The sequence below is a fragment of the Acanthaster planci genome, linkage group LG08, assembly GCF_054643075.1.
Source record: "Acanthaster planci isolate LZ-2023a linkage group LG08, COTS_SCS, whole genome shotgun sequence".
Classification (NCBI taxonomy): domain Eukaryota; kingdom Metazoa; phylum Echinodermata; class Asteroidea; order Valvatida; family Acanthasteridae; genus Acanthaster; species Acanthaster planci.
The window spans coordinates 5218834-5233894 of record NC_141784.1 but is presented as its reverse complement, the minus strand read 5'-3'; the positions used below and the strand labels follow the sequence as shown (position 1 = coordinate 5233894).

Here is a 15061-nt window from a genome sequence, read left to right as displayed (position 1 = left end):
AACATTAATTTTGACTACAGGGAACAAAATAGTTTTAAAAACTGTAGAGTATAGTCAAAGTTTCTTTGCATTTTGCTTTAGGGCTAGTTTTCTGGAGAGAATGTTACAAAAAAGGGAAGAACTTAAAGTCGTGAAATAACAATTAAACTGAATCACTCCTTGATTTATGAATCAAGTTCTTCAAAATTTCCAATCACGACTGATTAGTTAAAGACACGTCTCGAGTGAGGACACTGTCAATACACGTATCTCTTTTTCACACTCGTGTGAGAACTGAGTGAGTGCACAGCTTAGTTCTACCCATTTAAACCGCGGATGACGTTCCAGTTACAACCCCCAAGCAAACGCGAACGAGTCAGACCCACCGCCGAGAACTTACACCACATGCGTCCGGGTTGGCTTCCAATCACTGGAGCACAACGGACGTGTCACTGCCTTGCTCAGGTGGCCTGCAGGCTGATAAAAATAGCCGACTTATCCATTCAACTGCTGTTTAACCTTACAAGGAATTATCAAATAGTGCTCTAGTCGGAGCATTTTTGAAACGACCTTTCAATTCGTCACGCAAATTGCTATTTTTAAACACAGAAAACTACCAGTACGGTTTTTGCTTACTTCAGGAAGATGAAAGAAAGAGCACGAGGACTATAATTCCAGTAACAGTTTCATTGATGACGTTTCTCTATTACGAACATAATCCAGAAGTTCTCGATATAATTGTTTTAATGTTAACTTAATAATGCGAAAATTCCCTTCTAGCCTTCTGCCTCTTCATGATACACAGTTCCTCACTCCTCACGATACGCGGTTCCTTACCTGTTCGTGATACATGGTTCCTAACCTCTTTGTGAGACAAGGTTCCTTGCCCTTTTGTGATACACGGTTCCTTGCCCCTACGTGATACACGGTTCCTTGCCCCTACGTGATACACAGCTCTTTGCCTGTTATTGATACACGGTTCTTTGCCCTTGCATGATCCACGGTTCCCTGCATATTCGTGATGCACAGTTCCTCAACTATACTTTTCATTTAACTAGACATATTTTCTCAGATGCCATTTAGATGGAAAGAAATAATATTAAGAACAAGCGTTATCCTCTGAAAAAAATTTCTTTGCCAGATTTTATTCGCATTCAATTTTTGTTTTTACTTTTTTCAGCTTCAGGGGATAAGTTCCAAATCTACAATCAAATACTAATGTACGTCCACACTTTATTACTGAGACCATCAAAGAAATCCGTTAAGCCTTTTATAACCCTTATTACAAAAATACTTATTGTAAATACAATATGATGGAATTTGCAGTACTGTTTAACAGCAAAGCGATAGGCTACTCTAATATTTAAATATACTTATTTTAAATAATCTCTTTAGTCAGATTACGAAAGTCAGGTTGGTGCATTGGTTCTTGATTCTGATTCCACGGGTTTCCCTGGAATAGTCATCCAGGGTTTTCCTCCCACCTCTAAAATTGAACATTTCTTCACTGACTGCTTAATTGTCACCTCATTCAGTAATTGGAGCTAAATGTGCTGTTGGATGAAGAGAAATAAACAAATAAATAGACAAACTTTGAAATGTAAATTCAAATGTTTGAGGCATTGAGTAGAAGGTCACTAATGTTGATCTCCATTGCTAAAAAGGGCATTTTTCTTTGGAACTCAGCTCATATACGTAGATATTTAAATGTGGAAATTTAACGCGTTCTTTATTTAAGTAACCTTAATTCAAAGTGAACTTCAAAGTCAAACAATTGTCAGATTCCCGACGAGGATTCTTTGTTTAAAATTCCCTTCCTGAACCTGACGGAAATATGATTTACATATACTTACATTTCAAATTACATTTCAACATCACAACTTCCCGTGCGCCGATAGAATTTCTGCGTATGTTTTGGTACCATATCGTACACAGCCAAGAACTTATTATTTTTTTTTGTAAACTAAAGTTCTGATGGATTTATAAAGTACATAAAATTATGCAGAGTACTATGAAGCGTCATAACTGTAACCTACAGCTGCTCCGTTACAACTCGTGTTTCAAAATCCATAACTAGGCCTTACTCTGGACATAATAGTCAGACGACATTGACGGACAACGTCATTTCAAGGGTGCTTAGGCATTAAAAAAAAAGTTTATACCATCTTGCATTTTCAAATAAATAATAAAAATTCAAAATGACACGCGCGAAGAGCTTATGCTTTACTCAGTGATCTTTATTTTTTGCACCCAGATACATTTCTGCGCTATTTTTGCGAAGCAATGTTGATAGTGTTGTATACATTTGCAGGCATTATTATAGGTGCAGTAGTGCTGGTCTGGTACCCTCCTCCCTTGTTTCGATTCAGCATTGAGTATTCCCCATCATCCTCCTTGCACGGAGTCTGAAGCACGTTGTACTGATTAGCCTTGATGGGCATCCCTGGTGGGCATCCTGTCGGTGACACGTACGCGTAAGCGTAGTTATACCGAACCGGGGCACCGGCCGATGAAGGGGTATTTCCGGGCGGGACAATAGCCGCTTCGTAGCCTGAGTCAGCCCCCGGACTTTTCTCCCCATTGTCTTGGTTGGTAGCCTTGTTGCTCATATCAACTCCTGCGTATTTCGGCAAAGTGTTTCGGGGCGCAGCCTTGTCGATCGAAGCTACTTCATACGAAGTGTCGGTATTAGGTGATGTCGGCAGACCTGGTGATATCTCCGGGATTTCGTACGTGATTGGCGCATGAGCGCCGTCCCCTGGTGACCTTTCGTCCCCAACGGGGGGTTCCTCGTAACCATCTCCCTGCTGCTGTTTTTTGCTCTTCCAAGGATGCATCGGGGGAGCTGGCTTGTTTTCTGGCATGACAAATTCGTCTGGATTGTCGTAGCCAGCATCAGGACGTGGCAAGTGTTCGCCGGATCGCCTCACGGCTACCGGTTCGTATCTTGACCCACGAGCCGACGGCAAATCACAACTGGTTCCCGCTGCAACAGGGTTGTAATTGCCCTCCGAGAACCCTACGTTGAAGTTCCCAAGTAGTGCCGGCGGGTTACCGTGAATCGCGTCCACCTTGCCCGGTGATTGAGCCCTACCTTTGACCTTGAAATGGTTGGGAGTGTCACTCATTGCAGGGCAGAAGAAGTCACCACTTCTCTCCAATTCGGTACCCGAAATATTTTGCTCGTAAGCCGGGTTCAGGACTAGGCCTACTGCGGTGTCTCCCGTGACACCGTCCCCTGTGTAAGGAAGACAAGAAATATCACTTCGAGAACCTTGAACCGAGACTGATGTTGGCAGCTAATTCTTTTCAGTCAAGTAGACACTGAAACTGAAATTAATTGTCTTAGCATTAGAAAAAAAAGACAAATCAAGCTGCACTCTTGGCTAATCAGAGTTTGCACCAATGCTACCCATGGATATGTTGGCTCTGCACGGCTGCAATTTTTGAGTCTGTTCGAACACATTTTAGGGAAGTGGGCATAGGCTCGAATTGGAATGAAAGAAGTTTAAAATTAAATTTGAACTGCTGGGCGAAATGGCCAGTCATAGGATTGGCGCAATCGAAGACTTAGAAAACTTACTGTTTGGATCGACCTCTAAGGGACCAGAGTCACTGCACGGAGAGTAATAAACGCCATTGGACCTGCCAACAAGATAAGAGGGGATGAAAATTTAACAACTGCTATGTTTAATAAGTAACGTGGTGCACAACCTTCAAACCCACATTTTTTTCAGTGTAGCACGGTAATGACCAAGCTTAAGCTGGGCACGCTTCCGTTTATTATCTCAACAAGCTAGGATTCGGACGAGTAGAAGACTCTGTGAAAACATGAGACTAAGCTGTCAGCAAATCAGTTGCAATTTCGTCTTCACTTGTTGGATTGATTTGCATTCTCTCACAATGTTTGACTTGGTCGAGATGCCATTTGAAGCGAATCGCTTACAAAGCTCCATCTTCCGTCAGGGAATTTTTGCTTTTTTCCCTTACTGTTACACACCCTGGTGATAATTGGACAGATTGCGATGCCTGGCGTCTGTGTGTGTTTTAACAATTATTTTCATACAGTTGCCCGTTTTCCGACGTGTAGTGCTTTGTTAGATAAACGTTAGCAAATTTCATCAAGAGGAGACTACATCGGCATAGCCACGATTTTCGGGGGGGGGGGTTTCAGGGGGTAGGGCAAACCATTTATTATCTAAAAAATAATAAACAATAAACTGTGGGGGCGGGGTCAGTTATGAGGTTTTCAAACCAATTTCTGATTTTCATCCCCTTTCACCTCCGTTTTTCAATTTCTTTGTTTTCCTGCCTTTTTCTTCTTTATTTTTCATATTTGTCGGGGTCCATTGGAGTGTCTACATATTTCATTTAATAATTAGAAAATGGAGCATTGAGGTCCTAGGATTTTGATCAAAAGCAGGGTGACTAGGGCTACCGCGTCAAAATTGCGATGTGAGTACATTAACATACCCTGTGTGGGCCATCGGATTCACTTGGGAAGGGGCTTTTTTGGAACGTTGCCTTCGCCTGAACAGCGCCACCAGCAGGATAACTAAGATCAGTCCAAGTACCGCAGGGAGCCAGTACTGAATATAGAATAAAGCACCTTCATCAGATGTCACTGGCCCTGGGGTTGTGTTCGCCATTGTGCCACCTACAATAATGTAAATCATAAAAATTACTTTCAATTGGAAAGGAAATTTCATTAAGCATAATGAACCTTGAAGTTAAAAGTTAGATTTTACGTTCACACTGTAAAATGAGGCCAAGTTATATTTAACATATGGAAATTCCAGGACGAAACTAAGGCAGCTTTCAATTTTCAAAGGTTTCTAATATCCTTCTATGTTTGCCATAATATGACAGTTCTTTAAAGGCCAATTCGAGTAGAGTAAGTTTATTCGATGGCACTTTTGCGATGCTTCAAACTATAATGCCTTCGGTCTTAGAAAGGGTCGAAAACAGAAAGTGAAATGTTTTTGTTTGTGTTCTTCAGTTGGTAGTGTTTAAGGACTCTGTTTTCATTCTGCACTGATGGGTGTCGAATAACAAACCGACAACTCAGTTTTGAATATTGTGGCCATAAACCCAATCTGAACGCGTCCCTCGTTGATTAGATATGTATAAATGAGGTTAGTGTCGATAGGCAGGCCAGTCAAAGATAGGCTGGTTCTCTCCTTGCTTGACCACTCTTTCTCAGTTACCTCCATCGGTCAGTGGGACGGTAGTAGTATAGCTACCAGTTGCTTGAGCAGTTGTCATCGCTGACCCCGTTCTTGTCGATGGTGTTGGTGTTGTAGTCCTACCTGTTGGGGCTCTGTTTGTAGTGCTGTATGGTACACTGGTGGGTGTTCTACTTGTTGTTTGAGGCTCGGTCGTTGTTGTCGACAACATGGTCGTGGGTGTTGTTGGGTCTGGCTGGATTGTTGTTGGACATTCATACGTCGACCTGAGATAATGCAGACAATGGAGTGACCTTCAAATTATTTTCTTTTTTTTTTACTTTAACATGCAACTGGTTTTGTATACTCAAAATAACAGATTAAATCAAATGAACTTGATTAACCTGAAAGAGCCGGGTTATTTTGGCTCTTCTCACAGCCGGGGGCGGATTCCCCCCGAACCCTCTTTGAAAGTTCTACAAGTCTTGAAATTTAGCAGAAACGTAAAACCACTCCTTATCAATACAAATATGAAGTTTGAAGTTAACCAGTTTTAAAGTCACGGTCATTTGAGGTTCAAGGCTTTACGCGGGCATTTGGCCCTGCAGTGCAAAAAGAACGCATTCGGCTGGCCCCGTCTCGGAAAAGTGCGGGCTGCGCAAGAATGGTATGTCTGATTTTCAGAAAATTAGTGTCATAATTACGGAAGTACAGAAGCGTATGAGAGCTCCTTGTGAAGAAAAAATCCGAGTCACTATCTCGCTGCGGCAAAATACTCGGCGAGTTATACAATCTTGCAGCGGCAACAATTGATATTCCGCCGCAGCGAATATTTCAATAGCTTCATAAATGCCATTTATCGTGTAGTTGTTCTCATGTACCACCAGGGTGAGATTTTTTATTTCAACAAAGCTTGATTTCCAACACAAAAAAGAAATCTCATTTGGGGTTGTGAATTTCCATATTCGGAAGTGGGGTAGACTACTTTGACTCCCTGGTAGACTGCCTATTGAAAGCATTACGGTGCCCTTTCATTTATACTTAGACAAAATAATCATTATCCTACGTAAACACCGCCAGGGGGGCCCTGAAAAATAAAAAAAGGGAAAACAGCCGAAGAAATGAAAAATAGATATGAAAAGGATGAAAATTACCAATTTGCTTAAAAAAGGGAAAAGAAAATTGATATCCTAGGTGGTTGCCTCCCCCCGCCGAAAACAATCTGGCGACGCCATGCAAAATTGCTTGCCATTTCAAACCAAACCTCGATGCTGATATCATCGGCACATTATTAACATTTGCTATAATTTAAGGGATTTCAAGAGGCAGAAAGAAAAATGAAGTGAAGGTGCATGAAAGGGAAATTAACACACACTTTTCATCAACTGGATTGATATCCCCAGGCTCCGTGACCTCACATTTATGCATTCGCTCCTCGAAAACCGCCATTACAGCGCATGACGTATTTTTTATTGAGAGCTTATTGGGTGGAGTTAATTTTAACATTTAATCATGGGTCGATACTCCCCGGTGCGCATGACACGTGTGTAGATAGTAAGCTGGTAGATAGTAAGTCGACATTTTTTTTTGCAAGTGGCCTTTATACGCTTCCGTAAAAAATAACCAGCCTTAGAGCTCCACTCCTGCGAAAACTGAAGCGCGCCGTTGTCTGAAAATTGTCGCAGGAGGGGTGGATTGTTTACACACGCGTACTGAGTTTTAAAACAATCAAGCATATGACAAATGAGTTGCTGAGTTCTTGGGGGTTAGAATCCACCCCCCCCCCGCTTTGAGTCCACAATAACCGGGCTCTGTGGAGGTACACTACAACGACGCATTACCAAATGAACACATGGTGTCAGTTTCAGACAACTTCACTGTCAAACACTGAGCATTTTGTTTTGCCAAACGAAAGGTACAAGTTGAATGGCTTCTCTGTTGGGGAAGAATGGTAACTGGTAAAATTGTGCACAAATATCAGGTACAAAATCCTGCTGGTTGGGTCATCAGTTTGTCTGTTATGCGAATCCTCCGTGCTGGACAAAAATGACCAGATATTTTACAGCCTTGTTCAGAACAGATTTAACATTGCGAAGTTTGTCATTGTGGCATTATAAAAATCCCTCATATGCAAACATTACCGTGAGCAGAATCAAATATATTAAAAGAACCGTTCACGTTTTCTCTTTTTTTCTCCGAATGACGCAATCTACATTCAGAATCCGCATCTTGGCATTAATAAAAAGAAACCCTTTTTAGCTTGTTATAGTTAAGTTCTGAAGACGAATGACACTGCGTTCGATTTGGACGAATTCTTTTTGAACAGATGAATGTTTTCCTTAGGGGTGTTCTTTAAAAAAGGAAAGACTTCGGGTTTTTGACTCGAGTGAACTATGCACGCCGCGCTGGCATTCCGGAAGTGCGGTCTTTTCCAACTTTGTTCCCATGTACAGATAGAATAACCTGTGTGCATGTACCATGCACGGTGTGAAAATCCATGAGTGAAGGTGTTTTTTTCTGTGGACTTGTTGGTTGCATCCGACTAAAGATAGCAACGCGGCGCTTTATGATCTTTATTCTCCACTCCATTAGAAATACGTAGACAAGCGCAGACAATCGATCTTGCCGTAGCTGTGGAAGCCCTTACTTTGAGCGTTATACCGAGCAATGCTGAAAATCAATGTAACAGCGTAAAACCAAAATGCACCGGCTAACACCAGCACCCTACAGCATGCATGGCTTGGTCTGACGGCGAACACACATCAACATGTATAGCTTTTTCATAAATATTTGTAGATGAAGATGCAGAGCATCAAATATAAAACGGAGTGGTACTTTGCAAACTCTGCTGGCTTCCATGCGCGCAAACACGAAGCAACTTACGCAAGTTGTGCTGCGCTGTGGAAGCACACGTACAAAAACACGAGAAACATGCACGATCAACTGGATTCCTACCGCTAGAAAAAACGAGAACGACCTGAGACGGCCGGGAGCCAGTGACCCCTGTGACAAAATGATATATTCCGAACTTCGACAACCCGGAAACGAGAAAGGATCAAACACAAAATAGTTTCGTGAGTTAGTTAACAAAATTCGATTGCTCTTCATGCATAGGTATTTTTCCAATTTCATGTATTTATTTCGAGGTATCAGCGCACATGTTTTAGGAGTTACCGAAGCCCACTTTTCTGTTGGACCGTCGCCGAGCTCCCAGAGCAACTCATTTCAGCAGCGTACCGGTAATTAATACAGAAAATCACACGGAATTATTGTGCATGTTTTTATTTGGGACGCGCTATTTAAACAGGAAAGTGCTGTAAACGAGGGCGCTGTACCAAAAATAAATGTACACAGTCAACGGAACAGCCACGGATGCGAATACATAGCTAGAAGAACATGAGAGGCCAACCAGGGAGCGCTGTAACGGGAACTAGTATGTGCGGTCGCGAGGCGGTTTTCAACACGGCTGCCACCATGCATACTATAATGACTGAATGAGCAAAAATCATTTTAATCGAAATCCGGGGTGGGTGGGTCAAAACAATTTTGAAAAAAAATCGAGATTTAAAAACATGGAAAATTTGAATGACCCCTAAGTAAGTTGAGATTTCTACCTTGCATTTACACTATGAAATGAGGTTACATCTACTCATCAAGAAAAGTAGTTTCAATGCAAATCGTTTAACCGAACGACCACTCTTATTTATTTTCTTTTGCATCAAATGTTTGAGATCCATATGGGAGGTCTTTGGTTATGCTCCCCCAACTCATCCTTTATAAGGGAACAGAAATTGGCGATACGAACATCGATTCGTTTACCTGGGCCGTCGCCTTTTTCCCATAACGCATTTGTAATCTGCATGACTGTTCTTCAGTTCGTCTACAAGAGCAAAAACTCACCTTACAGGTTTAGATCTACAGAATCTATCGATATCATCATCGGCTGGTTTTCCTTTGCCCTCGCCCTTTATTCCATAACCTATTTGTAAGCGGCGCCAGGGTCCATCAGTAATACAGGCACACAAGTCCTCCTTTGGTCCTTCATAGCAGGCGTCCTCGTTAGCTCCCTCACCTTTCTCTATGTATGCATAGCACGTGCGGGATCGGGACACCGGTCCATTGCCTGGTTCTTGTTGCTCTGTATGACAAAAAAGCGTTATGACATTATCACACACCGCCTCGAACCAAGACTTCAATCGTGGTAAGAAAATCAGCACCGTAATATTCCCACATAATGTAATATCCTTAGGCAACGAAAGAAAACCAACATGATTTTTTTTATCGATTAGCCAAGAGGTATCTGAATTCCACTAAAATCTCACAGTTCAGAATTTGTAAATGAGATTTTGAAATTAAGTACAAGGAGGTGCAACAAAACCAACGATCCTGCACGAATCGGTTTAATTGGCCCATATACTGGCACCTGCGTTAGCTTAACAATAGACCTTATTTACGGGCACGCCATTTTTATTGTTTGCCCAGAATGTTATTCAGTATAATTTACAATTTGCTGAATGGGTTAAACGCCTGACCATTTTGTTTTCCACGCCTGTCATTAATCAGCATAAACAGCATGAATTTGCAATGAGCTTATTTCATTGCTTCATTATTATTCTTCGGCTTCCAAAGTACAAATTGAACCTCGCTTTCAGTTCCGTATGACCGACTTTTGAATAAGGTGCAATTCGAATTGATTCATTCCCACCTTTCAAGGAGCAAATTTTCCGACCAACCAATATAAATGTTCTTGAAGCTCAACATAAATTAGGTTTGTTTGGCAAAAGACAAGAGTTGGGCATTAGAAAGCCGCTTTAAACTGGAACCATCAGAGGGAACTTTCTCAAGTGCATTCTGCTCTTGAATCGCCAAAACTTTAGTGTTTTTAGATTAAATTAATACGTTCAATGACCAAAAAGTTGAATCAAAAACTGTGCAATGTCTTTTTCCTGATCGACATCACAACAGCGCCCTCAGTTGTCAGGAACGACATGAAAAATAAAACGGGTGCTATTGCCCTAACAGACGTGTAATTGTTTTCATACATCGCAGAAGAGTATCAAGTTGGACAAAACGTGTCTAAACCTTAAAACAAAGCAACAAACAAACGATATAGATTGTTGAGGTTCTCAAAAGTTCACCTACTTCTGAAACTGAGAAGTTTTGAAGATGTTATACATTGATTTCTTTACTTTGATATCCAGGATTATCCAGTCCTTTATAAGATCTCCAGGTCACCGTAAGTATGGATTGGTAAATTAAACATTCAAACAGATGATTATCAATCATGGTAAAACCGTTGTGTCAAGGAAATTTGTACATAAATCATTTAGTCGCGAAAAAAGTTACCTTCGAAGTTTGGTAGATGTGTGTCGTATGATGTTCCTCCATTACAAACGAACTTGCACAAGGCCCTGAAAGACAAAAAACATAGAAACAGAGGAATAGATGCTAAAGAATACCGAGAAGACATCAGTGCGTGTGATTTCAATAAGTGCCTCTATTTGGAAGTTTTGACAATAACCAAATCCATTTTGCGCTAGGAAATTTTCTGGAGTGGCAACTATACAAAAGTTTATCATTGACCGTACTATGCGACTCATCGCAGTCCTCATTGGCATATCACTGTCGTTTGGAGAGGAAGGTTTGGAAAAGGGCTCTCAGCAGCCGTGCTGAGAGGTAAGCAGGATTTCTCCACGAGTCGTCCGACCCCCCACAAAATCGAAAAGCAACGGGGTAGGCTCTTCGACATGTTTTACGCAACATTGTTCAAATCGGACAGCATCGGACTATATACGGGAGTCTTCATGTTCGACCAATTTCTGACGTCACACATGACGTTTGTAAAGGCCACAGTTTAAATTAGGCGCCCGTGACAACAAAGGGCACTTGCTATGCAATATTTGTGTGGAGACTAAACACCCCTTGTGTACAGAGTTTTTGCAAATTTGGGCGTTCGGAGGACCATAGAAATCTGCATGTATGGGTGACAATTCCAAATTCACCAGGCCACATCATATTCAACCATGTTGGTTTAAAAAAAAGAATTTACTCATCTCAAGTTGCTTGCAATGACCAAAATTAAAGCATGCTGCAACGTATTTTTTTCTAGCAATTATGGCTCCCGTCTTGACGTCAAACCGGGAATGGAATTCAGAAGTCAAATTCAGACACTTAAACGACACGCTCACTCAAAATTGACGGTAATGAAACCTCCATTTTCTTACGCATTAGGGAAGTGGACACATGCCAAACCATGAAAGCAATGTTTTATTAAACCAAGGGAAAGTGGACAGTCAATCATTTTAGTTTGTTCTTCGACATTTTCTTAAGTAGCTGTTCATCTGTAATCTCAAATAAATACCTATTTGTAGGAAAATAAAAAACAAATTTTCAAATCTTATAAAAAGAGGAAGAGGAAAACATTCGCTGCATAAAGACAGCAGTCACATGACTGAAAATGACATGATTAGTCAATGAATTAGCTTGAAATCTCAATTCTGATTGATACCACTTAAGTGACAGTTATGGCCAAAGTCCAAGATGGAAAGTGATAGAGCTTTTTTGAATATTGCTTCTTTCCAAAGATGATGGTTTTATTTTGAGCATTCGATGATGCGGAAACTGGTTATTGTTTTGCAAGTACAATTCTCCTGCAGGTGTGTGCTTATTCGTCTTTCACATGATACAATGCGAATGTCGGCAAGATTTATTCCGTACTGTTGCTTATAGACTAAGACAGTTCAACTGGCACCAACTTTGGGTCTGCATTCATTCATAGAGCCCCAGACAATTAGTCGACTCAGTTAGGATGTGGTTATGACAGCATTTGCCTGACACTTTTTACTGACTGGACCCTTCTCTTACACGCAAAATATGGTTGGGATTTTTGTTTGTTGCGTTTTCATTTTGGTTAACTATTCATGGAATTTGCAGCGGTGAACTGAATAAATCTTACTTCGGTACTGCTTTCGTTACGGTAACTATTTATCAATCACTAGTTGTCGTGTGTAATTTCTAAATCGCACCTGTCAGTTGACCTCTATATGTCTGGTTTGACAAATAGGAGGTCGTGGGTTCGATACTCACTCTAGTAAGCTTGTTGTATTTTCCCCACAAACTAAAACACTGGAAATGCAGTTGGTGGAGTCTGAACAAAATATGCAAATTTTGTCAATTGTTTCCTTTTTATAATTTCATGGGTTAGGTTCGTGGTAGCTGTAATTGACCTTAATATGGAATTTTTACCAGATGATTGTATGTGTCAAGGTTCCTTTCATTTCATACTAATACCCTGCGTCATCTGCCATTATAACACACTGCTGTTTTCCTTTCGTCTGTTGTTCTTCTTTTTAGAATTTGACCCCCAAAACTAAAAAAACGTATTTTCTTCATATGTAAAACCATAAATGTCTATTCGTAACCGTGCATTGAGTTAGGCCAACAAAAAACGTCTGAATAGCAGTTGATTACGCCCCCCCCATGAATTATTCGGCTGAATATTTGATCTGCGAAAGAATTTAAAAGCAAGTTATGGATGATTATAAATGGTAGAGAAGACGGTTTAAAACACAGTGGACAAGCAATTCAAGAACTTCAAGTGGAGCATAAATGATATCAAAGCAAATTTACCTTTAAGACCATTAAAAAGCTGACACTCACACTTACCACGGACAGATATTATCGCGGACAGCTGCAACCCATTCATCAGCGCCTCGTCTCCTTCGCTTGCTTGTCGGAGTGGAACCTACAACTTGTGTCATACAAACAACACAAAGAACCATCCACACAATGGACATGACTATCAACGCACGAGTCCTGACGTTGGTTGAAAATGAAAAGTTCCTGATCACCCTCTCGTTCCGAGTTATTTGAACAAACTGACGATCCGTCAGGAAAGGTTGGATTGACAACACACCGATTGGCCTAACAGTTCATGGAATTCCCTTGACAAAAGGAATTTCAATTGTCCAGATTGTTGCGCTGTTATATTTCAATATGTTAGTGCGCGGACAGTTTTTCGAGTAACTCAGTTCACGTGGTAATTATTCATGGCCGTGTGTGTACTGTTCGATCTGTTGTTCTGTGATATCCAGTGAGATATTTCCTGTCAAGCTATAGGAAAAGGTTATCTTTCCGGTCTACCATATGATGGTATTTCCTTCTAAACATAGGCAGGTCAAACCAGCCAGACAAATGATGGGGAGATTACAATTTATCACAAAATTGTCGATAATCAGTTTAAAGGTGTAAAATGTCCCACGAAAAACATGCAATGTGGGTACTTCACAAGAAGGTAAATCATTTGACCCAGAACTTGATCATGTATTTATTTATTCATTCATTTATTTCTAATATTTATCCAGGGTATAACTTTTTCACCTAATGGTGGTCTTCCATTAGGCCCTAACTTTATGTTGAAATTTTATATACATTAACAAAGATTAATAGAAAAATATACAAATTATAAGAAAAAATTAAAAAATTCATTCACTGTAAGTTACCAAATTATAGACAAACACACAAAGAGAACAGCCAAACGACGACTTCAATGAAAATCTGTGGGTTAATCAAATCAGTCTGGTCTTTTTTTAATGCTTTGTTGCGGTCGACCTTCCAATCCTCTGCCTTTTTGAAATTCTTTGCAAGTTCTATCGGTCACAATTTGCTAACCACTTGTCGATTTTCCTGGTGGCCAGTATATATTTAATGCATAGGTTACCAGTCAAAACCGACCGTTGGTTGATAATTTCTTCCCGATCGAACTTGCCCTCTCTGTTTCAACAGAAAGGAAGTTTGTGGTGATGGTTTTTCTTGACTTTCATTGAGCGCGGCCGCTTCTGTGGAGGGAGGGATAGGTACTAGTTGTTACTTTTGTGTCTCACCTGTGTGATTGGGTGGGGACGGTTACGCTGGGCCTATATATTCCATGTAGTTACCATAGAAACAAAACATGCCTGAGAGAATCAGGGGAAAGGGTGTCATGGCAGGGGACTAATCTATTTTCGTGATTCTGAAAAGTTAAGAACGAATATCTGTATGAGATAAGGATAACATATTCACGTATTCTAACCGGAAATTATGCTACTTGAATAATTGATTGGCAGGGGTTCATACCGTGGTAACACAGTTGAAATGGCTAATCGGTCTGTACTTTGACTGTAAATCTTACATCAACCAGACTGGTAGGTAACCACACCCCTGACATCAGTGTGACTGACGGTTTACAATTCTTGAGCGCTCATGTCATTTCTATAAATGGCTATCAAATTCAGACAGGGGAGGGCAGTAGAGGGAGGTGCAGAGAATCTGCCGCGCCTGCAGGATACAACCACATTCAAGTTTCCTTTGGAATTCAAAGCATAAGGAATTACAACTTAAAATGATTTAGGGGCCACATTTAATCAAGACGCATTTATCTACAAGACAGTGAATACAATTTATTATCCTCTGTGGGAAAAACCCCGCCCCCTGGATCGCCCCGCCCTCTCGCCTCTCCCTCCGCCACAACTCATATGTTTTGCGCACTTTTAAACATTCTCTTAATCAATTAACAGATTGTTGGTTTGCTTGACGTAGTTTCATTTCCTTTTCAACATTTCCTGATAAACGAGGAAATAAATTGCAGACTGAGTTTAATAAACAATTCCAGTAATTGCAGTATCTATCAATCAGGTGTAAAGTAGTTAAAGTTCATTGACGCTGCACTAAAAATAAGACCAAAGAAGATTTACCTCAATTTTTTAGTTAACATACATAAAGAAATGTGCCAACTCACTCATAGCTCTTACCAGTATTGCGCTATAGCACCAGACTATACAATACCTGCACGCTTTGAGTTAAACTGTTGTCGGTTTTCTCAACCGTCTTGTTTTTACAACTAGAGATAGCTGATAAATGCATAATTAGCCTTACCTACT

At 40.7% G+C, this 15061-nt stretch overlaps 1 protein-coding gene across 3 annotated transcripts; it reads right to left on the bottom strand.

The window, feature by feature from the left end:
• Window positions 1-1091: 1091 nt before the first annotated feature.
• On the bottom strand, window positions 1092-13215 carry LOC110974365 (uncharacterized). Of its 3 annotated transcripts, none has more exons than XM_087140162.1 (7): window positions 12810-13215; window positions 10491-10555; window positions 9045-9282; window positions 5187-5431; window positions 4453-4636; window positions 3563-3624; window positions 1092-3217 (listed from the first exon to the last, which is right to left on the bottom strand). In XM_087140162.1, exons 1-7 carry the CDS (start codon window positions 12938-12940, stop codon window positions 2247-2249), a joined length of 1896 nt encoding a protein of 631 aa, XP_086996288.1. In that variant the 5' UTR covers window positions 12941-13215; the 3' UTR covers window positions 1092-2246. The 3 variants fall into 3 exon arrangements, with proteins under 3 accessions (XP_086996288.1, XP_086996289.1, XP_086996290.1); XM_087140163.1 differs by having other exon boundaries at window positions 5223-5431; XM_087140164.1 differs by having other exon boundaries at window positions 5289-5431.
• Window positions 13216-15061: the final 1846 nt, after the last annotated feature.

Excerpts from the sequence above, each read along its gene's own strand:
- LOC110974365 (XM_087140162.1), bottom strand. The coding sequence starts at position 12,940 with ATGTCCATTGTGTGGATGGTTCTTTGTGTTGTTTGTATGACACAAGTT. Across the intron at positions 5,432-9,044 it reads TGTAGATCTAAACCTGTAAG|GTCGACGTATGAATGTCCAA; the intron begins GTGAGTTTTTGC and ends GCATTATCTCAG. Across the intron at positions 3,218-3,562 it reads CTTAGAGGTCGATCCAAACA|GGGACGGTGTCACGGGAGAC; the intron begins GTAAGTTTTCTA and ends TTCCTTACACAG.